The sequence below is a fragment of the Lampetra planeri genome, chromosome 15 (assembly GCF_965212315.1).
Source record: "Lampetra planeri chromosome 15, kcLamPlan1.2.h2, whole genome shotgun sequence".
Lineage (NCBI taxonomy): Eukaryota > Metazoa > Chordata > Hyperoartia > Petromyzontiformes > Petromyzontidae > Lampetra > Lampetra planeri.
Window position 1 is genome coordinate 7,521,478 of NC_136121.1, and position 12,879 is coordinate 7,534,356.

At 45.3% G+C, this 12,879-nt stretch overlaps 1 protein-coding gene across 2 annotated transcripts in view; it reads right to left on the bottom strand.

The window, feature by feature from the left end:
- Positions 1 to 12,879, bottom strand: part of LOC144722650 (rho GTPase-activating protein 7-like) — a 155,299-nt gene that overhangs the window by 91,109 nt on the left and 51,311 nt on the right. For both annotated transcript variants that reach the window (XM_078600918.1, XM_078600919.1), the window contains one exon: positions 11,898 to 12,035. In XM_078600918.1, the coding sequence (XP_078457044.1) occupies positions 11,898 to 12,035 (138 nt within the window). The remainder of the gene's footprint in view (positions 1 to 11,897; positions 12,036 to 12,879) is intronic.

The window sequence follows — 12,879 nt, forward strand, 5'->3', positions numbered from 1 at the left end:
AAAGTATGTTACTCTTCTGCCCTCTGCCACTCGCCACGTGGTCCCATAGACGCATAATTAACAGACTTTATGAAAAGCATCTTATTTTTCGATTTAAAGCTTTCGTGACTGCAGGGATTCATCTTCTTTGTTCTTTCGGTAAAGTCACGTAGAAGGGAAATAATAAAATACTGAAAATAAAACATAATAAAATACAATTCTCACGACGTTTCGGCCACAACACAAGCAACCGTCCTCAGGTGAAGAACAGGTATGTCGGAAAGACACCTGAGGACGGCTGCTTGCGTTGTGGCCGAAACCTCGTGAGAATTGTATTTTATTATGTTTTCTTTTTATTATTGTATTATTTCCCTTCTACGTGACTTTACCGATAGAACCAAGAAGAGCATCTTATTTGTGACCATGCAACGAGCGTGGCTCGTTTTGTACGGCGCTGAAATCCTGCTGACATAAACAGGGCCATCGGAGTTCGTAAGCAAAAACCAAAACACCGTCACACCGCAGCTTAGTCACTTCCACGCAGAGGCAGCTCTGTTATCCAGGTGCCCTGACAACGGCAACCAAACGCTCGCGACAACCCACGGCTGGATCGCGTGTTGTCATTCGCATCCCCGACCTGAGTGACAAAATGCCATATCAAAGTTGCCGTTAAAAAATGTTTACAGCGTCGAGTGAAAAACGGCCGCACTCTAAACCTGCCAAACGCGACCGCAAAACCCACACAGCCCCAAAACGTCCCTGGCGTGGCTGTCTCGCCACGGGGGGTCAGGTGAAATATCGCTCCGTGGCGGTGGCGGCGGCACGGCACGTCGAGCCACGCCACGGCCGGTTGTTTGGACATGTGCGGCTTACGGAGACGTAAATGTTTAGGTTTGGCCGGGGTCAACAGATGGAGGGGGTGAGCGGTAATGAGGTTACTTGAAACGTGCCCCCTGTAAGCCTAGCGGCCAGGTTTCCCTGGCTCTGACTGCAGGCCACGTGCCCCCCTGGCCCGTCCCTTCTGCCGGCGCAGCTTCCATTTCATAACTCCCACGGCGCCCCTCTGCTGCTACCGCTGCCACCGCCGCGTTGAACGCCAGATCGATTCCAATGGGCGCGTTGGATTTGTTTTCTCAACTAATCGTCGCACCGAGGACAGAAGAGTCCCTTTGAGCGGGTCCATTCTGCGAGTAAGGGCATCACTATTTTTCCCCAGAGGTGGCGCTGCAAAGCCCCGTTTTGGGAATTCTGGAGAGGGATTCAGGCGGGCGTCCCAAGAAGTGAAGGATTTACTGCCGCCCCCGGTGGATGAGAGCGGCAGGATGTGGAGTGGGGGCTACTCAGGCAGAGGCACGGGGCAGCGAATCCAGCTGTGACATCAGGCGCACGGAATCCACGTAATCTCACGTGGAAAATTCGCTCGGACTTACCGAAGATTGTTTTTTTTTTAAAGCAATGTGGTCTGGCTACGGGATGATATTCTGAGCCATTATTTAAAAAGCTATCATATTTAATCCGCATGAATTTAGATATTAACTTAATGTAATAAAGCGATGCTAAAATTGCAACACAAGTCATTGTTCCTGGCCATTTTCAGACAGGTTTTTGGTTCATAAAATTGTATGCGCTGCATAGCCTAAAGGAATCAAACTTTCAATGTATGCAAATTGTCAGTGCATTGCATTGTGAACCTGACAGCCAGAGTTTTTGCCTAACATCAGTGGCGAGAAATATCTTAAACTGGTCGTGGGAACCCTTCACCAACCCATACTGACCTGTGTAGTCAAGTATGGTGATACAACCCCCATGGCTGACATGGCATGGGATGGCTACCAACCAAACAATTTTCAATTTGGAAGAAAACCTGTACAGTTTCTATATATTGCATAAGCAACTGTGCAATAAAACACAACTACAATTTCATAAAACGCATTCAGTAGTATTTTTTCCTTAGTTTATAATGCCATACTTTAAATATTACTTTGTTTAGTTGGTCATTTGGCCCTTAATCGGAACGTTTTTTGGACGGGATTTATACATTACAGAAAAATAATATATACACGATTTCCAAAAATGCCGAAGTGATGGTATTAGGCGTGCGATGAGACACATAACAGGTGGGCTGTATGAAGGCTACCATCTCCCACCCAACCACAGTGGTGTGAGCAAGTAAATTTGAGGACTGAACCTTTACCTGTTTTACCTTGACATACCACAAAAAATCATTTTTCACAATCACGTGGGGAGCACGAAGCAAGGAAGGATACACTCAAAACACTAATTTCACTGCTCTAATTCGCACTGGGGATTGAAGCAACGCTATACATCTGGGAATTCCTGGCCAGTGCCCCTGGCTGTAAGGCTACACCAAATTCCCACAAGGGGTCACGAAATCCCACCAGAAATTCTATTCTCAAGGGCTGGGACAACATCGGGAATTCTAAAATTCCGACTTGGGTCACCACTAAGGAAACCCACCACAGGTGGCCGACCGACCTGTAAGGCTTGGATTTCAAAACACGGGAATAATACGTGAATATGCCCTTTCCTATTTATTGCTGTGACTGGCTTAGTATTGTATTAGCAAACCCATTAAGGCGAGTCCCGCTCGGAAAATTCCCTGGAATTAAAACCAAACGTTATTTTCCCGTCAGGAGCCAATATCCACCTCGTATGACGTTTCCACCGTCTGCAACGGTGTAACGCACAAGCCGCTTCCAGCAAAGGTTGTCCTGGCAACCGTAATATTATGGGATGGCTGTCTATATGAAAAATGAACAGCCTCAACAAAGCATTGTGTTTAAAAGTCATTTACGCTGCCTTAATAAACCAAACGATCTCTGTGTACGTACACAGTGCACGTTTCTATGCGACCGGCGCCAATCTCGTAACGAGCGGGGCGCAATGCATCCCCGCGAGCCGGCTCAGCGTGGGCGTCTTCAGAAGACGGCACCACACAGGACCCATCGTTCCCCCGATCGTGAACGTCATATTATAAAAGTCGAAATATCCCCATGACCAATCAATGAGTATTGGGATATTGGAGGTCCTGAGTCAGTGGTTGAATGTTCACATTACTGTGGCGGGAACCAGAATGTTTATGGAAATGAACACTTTTGGCTTCCGTGTGCCAAGCGGTGCCACCTCACCCACCGATACTCATTTTACTAACCACACAGGGTTGATGATGATGATGATTGTGACAGGATTAAGTTGGCCCTGGATGGGTTTCATTATCGGGAGACGTACTGCCACTCTCAGCCCATGAACATCATAACTAAAGTAATGTATATTCCATGTTCAATCAATTGCTCTGTGATTTAACGGCAGTAATCTTAGAAATCCTCAACAAAGCTTAGGCTCCAGTTTATGATTTCACAGATTTTCACACGTGCTGTAACAGATGCCAGATTTGTATGCTTTAGTGGTCTTCAGACTGATGCAAGCATGTGGGAGCCACGTAATCTACGCGTTCAAAAACACTAAAATATGATTGGCTACTTGTATGCACCGTATCATGAAAGGCAATATTAATAATCATACCAGATTTAAACATATCAGCATAATGAAGTCTCTTGAAGAAATCATTTACGTTGAACTTCTTGGCCAACCGTACTAATCGGAGGTGCGATTATATAATGTAAATATATTTTGATATGACAAAAGTTAAATTCCAAAAGTCTGATAGGCATAGAAGAGTAGGTAATGATCCTCAGAAGAGGGTCTCTAGTAGCGATACCCATCTTGGTGTTCCTTCCACCAGCAGTGGCATGAGCAATCATTGCAGGACTGTACATTTACTTCTAAACTATTAAACTAAAAACTTTTATTTTACCAGGTAAGGCCCACTGAGCTATACAGATATTTTTAAGAAGCGACCTGGCCACAAATGATAGCTCAACGAAGTGGCTTATCGCGTGGAATTTTATAGCAGCCAAATACTCTAAACTCATGTTTCTAAAAGTGGAGGGAAAAACTTGAGGACCCAGAGAAAAATGCACACGACCATGGGGAGAAGATGCAAACTACAAATATACAGGCGCAAAGGTCGGGATCGAACTCACGGATCTCCTGCATACCAGTTATATTTAAAACCAGAGCCTCAATATGTGTGTTGACCAAAAAAAAATGTCCTCCCATCCCTTCAAATTACGTGAGTAGCCATCGCCACTGAAACCCAATAACACTGGCTCATAATCAAAGCACACGCATTTTTGAGGTGAAAACCCATCTTGCTAACCTCCTAAAAACTGGAAGACCCCTCGGAACATCCAAAAGTTATTTAATTAGAAGGTATGGCTAGAATAAGTTGTTTTTGCATTGCGTGTGACGAAATGATCTCACCATGAGCCATAATATTTCTCTAACTTCACGCAGTTGCTGTGGAAACGATGCAAAAAAAATGTATTTTGGGTGAGAGGAGCTAAAAGAAATAAATTATTAAATGAAAACGTACGCTACTGCCGGGAAGGATATCACACTGTGCTCATTCTGCTAATCGCTGGAATTTTGCCACAGCCATGAGAGATACGTTTCCAGCTCTTATGACGGGAGCCGACAGGAAAGTTGAGTGTTATCAACACTGCTGTGAGCGCGCACGCGGCTCTGTTAATTATAGTAGCTCCACGGCTGTCTCAACAGGATGGAGGACCTGGAGGAGACAAGGTCAAAGGTCTTGTTTCGTCTACAAATGCTCACCTCCCAAGGAATCTGCTGTTTTGGTTTAAATTAACAAAAGCAGTATCATTTTCAGTCCTCAGCACAATAAAAAGAGAATTGGCATTGAACATAATAAAATAAAATAATTCGTCACTTTGTTTTTGATTTACACTTATTTAAAAAAATCCCACCAAAGGAAAGATTTGTGTCTGTCTAGTCACGTGGCGCAGGGGTCTGTTTTCAGTATGTTTTTGTACCCAGCAGTGATGATATAATAGAATTTTAAAAAAATATTTAGTTTAAGTAATTTTTCTTGAGTAAATAGACTTGGGAGGTAGAGAGCGTGAGTGTGCAGTCCTGCTGCCCTTGCTTGGAGCAGTGAATTCCATGCCCACATTCTCAAAATAACCTTTTGGCACTTTCCAAATTAACCCTTTTCATGCCATATTAATTTAGAATGACAAGAATACTGAATAAATTAAGGGAAGTGGAACGTGAACCCTTTTTAAAGCCGATGCATGGATGGGACCAGCCACCAGACTTGCAAAGCTGTGGGCTCGGTTTTCCTGTTGACATCCAATGTGTGCCAGCCCAGCCACTGCGGAAGCTAGGAATGACAGATCACAGAGGGCTTTGAAAATGCTGGCTGAGCAAAAAAAACTAAACTGAAAGGATCACTACTCGATTAAGATTTAAGGGTTGGAGCACGGGTGCAGTGGCTAGCAGACTGTACTCTGAACCGGGAAACCTGTTTTTAATCAAGGGGCAAGGTTAACATCAGTGGCTAGTGAGATCTGAACTTTACCAAACTGCACCGACCAGTTTAACGACGTCTAGTCAAACAAACCCCCTTCACTGAAAAAGTATTTTACATAATTACAAAATGTTAATGATGATGAATAATGCCTTCATCTGAGTTTAATCTGAGCTTGAAATTCACACAGCGTCTTAGCAAAACTGGTCTGCAGACACCAACCCAAGCGTTGTACTATTTCTAACAAATGCTGCCACATTAGAATAATCACGATCACGTGCTGCCAAACAATGAAGAAACCGAGGCATGCTTCACGAATGCGCAGGTTTTCAGTTGTGCTGTACAGCTCTCCGTTGTGTTTGTGGGCTGCGACCGTGCATTCTTCAACACAATATCCGATGCACACTGAATTCTTCAGAAGCTCCCTGCAAGTGGAGTGGAACATCTAACATTGTGCCGAACAATACGCCGCGGTGCAGCCTCGAGAAAACACATCCTATGCATGCACGTATGTACGTTGAACTTCTTTAGCACCGTACGTAGCCAACCAGCTAATCTGAGAGCCAAAGCAGAGCTTGTCGTCCACGGTGGGCCGTGTGGGCCCGAGCTGCCACTGCTGACACGGCACCACCACGGCTCAAAGGCGGAGCGGAAAAACCGCGCTCGCTTCTGCATGCTCATTAATCGTGACATCGCCTGGCGGCCGACACAGCTCTGTCTGGCAGTACGCAGCCGGCTTTGAAGTCGGGATATTCTCCCTCCCCCTCTCTTCTTCTTCTTCTAGCACGGACCCTCCAACTCCTCCTCTGGAGCAGATGCGCGGAGTAGAGACGGATGGCAGCGGGCGACGCTGCGAGTGACACCGCTGTGCCGTGCCCACGTGGATGCCTCCAATGTCTCTGATCTCTGGGCGACCCCGAGGGAAGGAGGGGGGGGGGGCAATGGCGCAGGCGGCACCAGGCACCAGTGAGAGCTCTTCTGAATTTCGCCCAACGATGAAAATGATTGAAACATTAGCTCTCAGATTGGATTTCTGGTTTTACCGCGTAGTGTTGGGAATAATGTCTGACGTTTCAATCCACGTGCTGGGGGTTTCTGACAAATTCTGTTTGGTACAAGCAGTTATACAGCACAACTGCAAATTCCTACGCAGCAGGATTATTTATACATAGTTTACTTTTTATGTCTTATACAGTTGTATTTGCTCCATCACCCAAAATGTTACATTATACAATTTCCAGATTATTTATATGAAATGTAAATACAGGATTCCCTCGCTTTGCGTGTTTTGTTTGTGCGATTTTGCATATATATGCGGCAAACCTATTTCTACCCAAACTTCTCTATATGCGATTTGAATTCCCTCATATGCGGAACAACCTTGTGTGTGTGCTGTGTGCACTATTTGGCAGGCAGCTGCCCAGTGCATTTTTTGCTTTGTGCGCCCTTTTTTTGGAACACATCTACCACATAGAGGAAGGGAAACCTGTAATTGATTCTCACATGCACCATTTGTTGCATGTATCGTGAAAATAAGAAACGACAGTATTTTAATAGATGCATTGTAATATTAGTCTGTTATAATACCAATGTAAGATTTACATTTAATATAGTAGCATGGAAATCTTCATACGTAAATTCCTACACGATACATTTGCCTTTGAAAAACAGCATGCAGCCGATGAAGGAGACAAATGAGTGGGAATACAGGTAGATGCTGCGGTGGGGAGATGTTATCTACCTCGCCTGGGATACAGGAGGTCGTGGGTTCGATCCTGACTCTGATGGCTGTATGTTGGGAGTTTGCATGTTCTCCCCCGTGGTCACGTGGGTTTTTCTTTGGGTCCTCCGGTGTTTCCCTCCACATTTAAAAACATGAGTTTAGAGGATTTGGCTGCTTTAAATTCCCATGTAATAAGCCACTTCGTTGAGCTAGTATTTGTAACCAGGTTGCTTCTGAAAAATAGTTATATCGCTCAGTGGGCCTTACCTGGTGAAATAAAAAATAGTTTAAATAGTTATTTTTTGTTTAGACACCGAGACAAACACAGACACATACTCCTTTGAGTCCTTCATGCCGGAGCATGTTGTGGAACATAGTTGTTAGCGAATGCCCTAAAACCACTCAACAAGCAACTACTCTACAATCACTCATCTTCAAAAAGTCAGGGAAGCCGTTTTATTCGTAAAAAAAAAATACTTTTCTCGAGTCGAGTCATATTTTCCAAAAAATGAAGCGGTCGGAAAAAAGCAATTTTGATTTTGTAAAAATAGAAACTTTTCTTCACATTAGCCCTTTGGATAAATACGAGTGCCTCATTACCCGTTCACACCCCCTCACTCCTTTCATTCAGCTCCCCTCCACCGGCAACCCTCTGCCCCCTGCACTGACTGGCGAACTGTGTTCAAGAGTTGTAATTGCAGCCCATTGTAATGTCAAATACTACGCATTCCATACCATAATGCACGCTTTTACCGCTAATGAACCTCAACTAAAGCATTGGTCCCAGTGGTTCTACAATCAACGCTCAGTGAAATGAAGGGTGGAAAAACACGCAAAGGGATTACGTAGAACTAGAATAGAAAATGATATTTATTTATTTATTAAAGACATGCTCGCACCTGGCTGAGGAGGCCCGGTTGAGGAGGCCCCTCTCAAAATGCTCACTCAACGAATCGGTGTGAGGGGCTGTAATCGCCGCTTCACGCTGACCGGACAAAAAAAGCCATGCCCTCTACAGAGTCCTCGAGACAATGGGGAAAACTCAGGGGTTAGGGGTGCCCCGTTATATTAATATTTCTACAAAGACCGAATTATTGCACATTTTGAGCTGAACATTGTATTTGTATTGCTTTTTTTTACATTAATAAAATATAAAATGTAGCAACAACAAAAAAGACCACTGAAAATCACCCGTGTATTCTGGAATGTACAACCAATGCTACAGCGGTTAACGTGCGGTACAATCAGTTCGTAATGAATTTGGCCTGCGTGGTGTCTCCACGCTCGTGCGCAGCGTGGAGACGCCGATGACAACACGGCGGGCTTTTGCGTTCGGGCACTCTTCAAGCGTTGATCTTTGGGAGTGCAATTATCAAAAAAATATAACCCAGTTATATAACCCAGTTATATATTTTTTTTGTTTAACCCCGACGCGTTTTATTTGCCTTCACTTCTTTCAAGAACAAACTGTGTCAGCTCCTGAAGTACCGTGTGACCAATAATGGGTTGTGATTGGTTCTCGATGAGAGAACGAAGGCTGTGATTACTTTCTCATGACAAGTGCTTGCTAACATCACTTTCATAACCTCACCTATTCCGCAAAGACAAGTAATTAATTTAGACGGAATAACAAAGAGTTTGAGTATGAATGTGTATGGTTCTGTGTGTGGTTCTGGTCACCCACCCCCTCGGTGCCGTGCCAGCCTTCATAGGTGCTTCTCGCTGACAGCACTTGACCCAGCACTCTATTAAGGCTATGTGGGGGAACTTTGTTTTGTATATGCATGTATAAAACAAATTCCTCATATTGGCTGACCCAGCCTGAAATACGTTCCTGGTGCAGTGTGTAAAAACATCAGCACAGAGGAGAGAACGGTAGCGGGTATGGTGCTGGACACACCACCTCTTCATGTGCCATTCCAGCATGAATAGATGCTCGCGAACAGCACTTACCACAACAAGCCCCTCCTGCGCCGTTAAAATCCTTAATAGGGGCTCACGAACGACACTTGACCTGACGGGTTCGCAAGTCTAAAGCGGGACTCTCCGTCACTGTGCAGAATGAATACTTTATAACAAAACAAAAAAAGTATCAACGCGCTGTGTCTCGCCCACACATTTAATGGGAATGAGTGGCACTCGAAGTCAAAGTAATGGGCTGTCAGTTCAGTATTTGCTTTAAAAAGAGCCCAAGAATGGCCAGGCCGTTTTTTGAAAGACTCCACGGCTGCCACCGCACGCCGCCGCACGTGTGTTCGTCCGAGTGTTGCTGGTGGGGGGGATGTGGTTGTCGCCCGCCGCGGGGGTCGGCCGGTGGGAGGTAGGGTTATGCACACAGAGTTGCGGGATGGGGGGGGGCATGGGTTTTCCAAAAAGAAAAAGCAGAGGCACGTGTGTCAAACGGCACGGCCGCCAATTCGCCAGGTTATGCGGCTGCAGGCCAAACACACGGAGGCCAGGGACTGTTAGGGACAAAGGCAGGATCAATTAGATTACACGGGTGGCTGGGCAGGCTTACTGCCACTCTAACCCGCACTCCTGCAAGCCGGCTCGCCTCCCTCCCTCCTCTGTCCCCCGCTGCATGAAACCAATTCCTCTCCATTCCCCGGGCACGTCAAAGTGAGGAGCGAGCGCGAGCGGCTGACTTTGCCCGCCCCCCTCCGCCACCGACTTTTTTTCTCCTTTATTTTTTTTCTAAAAGGTTCCAATTGCTGGCTGCACACAACAAAAGGCGGCACTTGTGTGGCAACAAAGCGAGCGTGTCCCCCGCACGCCACGCTTCATTCCGCGCCAGCGAACCGAGCGCGGCCGCCCACCGCGCCGGACACAAGCATCGCCGCTATGCTGCCGCCGCTGCCGCCACTGCCACCACTGCCGCAATGAAATGATCGCTCCTCTGCCAGCGGCTCTCTCGCCTGTGGGCACATATTCCTGGGTGCTGGGAGGACCCAGAGGTGGTGATGGGGGGGGGCACCCCTGATGATACAGGAGCGTGGATTAAATCATGAAAAGCATTTGTAATAAATTTCATGGCCACATCGCCAATTCATTTGTTGGATGAAGGCCTATCGATGCCGTGTTGGTCGTAGCGGTTGGTTGACCGTACTTTACCACGCTGGTCAGGGCAGATTAGTGAAGGGTTGGTGGGGGGGGGCAGTCTCATGACCAGTTCAGATGTCTCTCACGACTCATTAGCCGTAGCCTGGAATCACTCTCAGATGGATAGTTTTATTGTGCATTGCGCTAATTATTGAGCCATCACTCCACCCCCCACCCCCTCTGTATTTACTCTCATGTGATTTGTCCAGGAAAGACTGAGTCTCAAGACTCTTTTTCAAAAGGCGACTGCAACTGGCATGTTTGGCCAAATCCATTTTAAGGAGTGCTTTGTGTGTGCATGTAAATTGGAGTGACCAGAAAAAAAAACCCATGCATGTGACAGGATAACACTTGGAAATCTGTAAGGATAGGTCACGAACTGACTTGCTGTATTGCCATATAACAGCCACCTGGCAGGCCGAGGAGGGTTTCAGAATTTCACGAAATGTTTCAGTCGATCACGTAGATTTGTTAAACTAGATTCAGGTGAGTGCCACCATGCTTTGTTCTAAATTGCTGATTCGTTAACATGTTACATACATATTTAGCATCTGTAAGCTTTAATAAGCATGGAATATTTATCTAGGTCATCCTGAGGCAATTATGGAAAATTCCACATTCCTTTCAACCAGATCTGTGTGTCAATGATACAACCACAGATATTTGGTGGCTGAGGCTCTATCATTAGTTCCCGTCGTAAAACTTGAAAACTCTAAGATTGCCACTGTCCACAACATTCTTCTGAATCTCAACAGACGTTTATTGCTAATTTATGTGAAAATTTGCATTTTGCTGTTTGCATTTATGTAACATCTCAGATGCATGTATAGGCTCTGACGTGCTAGAGAACCTGTTATAATTTTAAACGCCATCGTAAATGTTTGACAAGTTCTGTTTTGCATTAACGGACTCCCACTAAAGTTTCACGGTCAGAAAATAAACATGTGCCCATTGTTATTCGGTCAGGTTATTGTTAGTAATCTTTCCACAATAGAGGAACGGTGTTGACATGTCGTCAATGAGGAAATATGCCACTCATGCAAATGAAACGATGGAACAGCATATTTTACATTTCCAGACTATTTTGGAAAACTGAAAGTAGAAGTGTAATTGCTTCAACAACAAATTCTTTCCACCGTGGAAATCACCAAAAATAAAATAACGCCACCTACGCACTGTGCCCACGGTGTGAATGAATGTATTGTGCCACGCTGGTCACCAGAGAAATGCCTGCCCGTCCGTTAAAGCCACCATACACTCAAGCAATTTTCTGGGAATCAATGTCGGCAACAGATGCTGTACCATTTTTTAAAGTGAAAAATGTAGTCATTCAAATCTGGACAAAGCTGGTCGCTGCTCCCCTTAGTGGAGAGTTGGGATGACAACTTCCAATCAGAACGCAGACAGAGCTCGCCGGACTACCCAAGGCTGTGTGCTCTGCACACCATCATTTTTCCTCAAACAGATTTTTCAACAAATTCTGTTTTCATTGGGTGAACAGAACTCCGTCACTCTATAGCACTGCCGTACCAAGTTGCCCCAACTGCCAAAGAACTTCCCAAGCGTATCCCACCCTCGAATTATCGTGCGGGACTATTCTGTTCGGTCGGTAAAACTGGCGCCATCTCATCTTTGCGAGCTGGTTACCGCGGGGTGTCCCGTCACGTCACCCACGAGGCTTACCGGAGCCTTGGGCCTGGCTCCTGACGCTTCGGCGAGCGACGCGGTTGGCGGCGTTGGCACCGGAGCGCCACCGGGAGGGAGGCCTTGTCGCTCGCCCTGAGGCCCCGGTGTTAGCGTTGTGTCTATTTCGGACTCGACCTGTCGGCGCGGATGCAGCAGGAAAAAAAAAACGTGTCTTTTAAATTTCGATTTAAAGCTTTCGTGACTGCAGGGATTCATCTTCTTGGTTCTTTCGGTAAAGTCACGTAGAAGAAAAATAATAAAATGATAAAAATAAACCAATTAAATAATTCTCACGACGTTTCGGCCACAACGCAAGCAGCCATCCTCAGGTGAAGACCAGGTCTGTCGGGAAGACAGCGTCTGAATGAAACACCACCACGCTGTTTTATTTTTATTATTTTATTATTTCCCTTCTACGTGACTTTACCGAAAGAACCAAGAAGATGTCTTTTAAACTTCAAAGTGCACTTACAAACGCTCTGCAGGTGAGCCGTATATATCTGCACTCATCGATGTGCAAGGTTTTTTCTGTCCTTTTTTAAAGAGAAAGTTTAATATGAAGCTTTATTTAAGTGCAATGTCAAAATATAAAAGTACCTCTAGTGGTTTTACAAGAGCATAACAACATGTTACAGATAAAGTAAAAAAAATAACTCAGATGCATAAAAAAGAAAAAATGTAAAGGGAAAAAAAGCTGCTTTTGTGCAGCAATCTGTCGAAACATTTCCAGCAATGTGAGCCAAAGCGGTTTGTGTCCCTTCATAAACGCAATGCTCTTTTTTTGTTTATGGAGACTTTAATCTTTTATAAATAACACTTTGGCCTCAGCCAAATCCACATGCATATTCTCTGCTTGTGGTGCCTCAATAATGCCTCAAGTTGGCAAAACATTACTGGCGGCTCAAGAGGGTTCAACGAGCGAATGGACGTCACAAAGCGCTCCGTCAACCGAGCATATTTTAGCAATAATAAATAATCC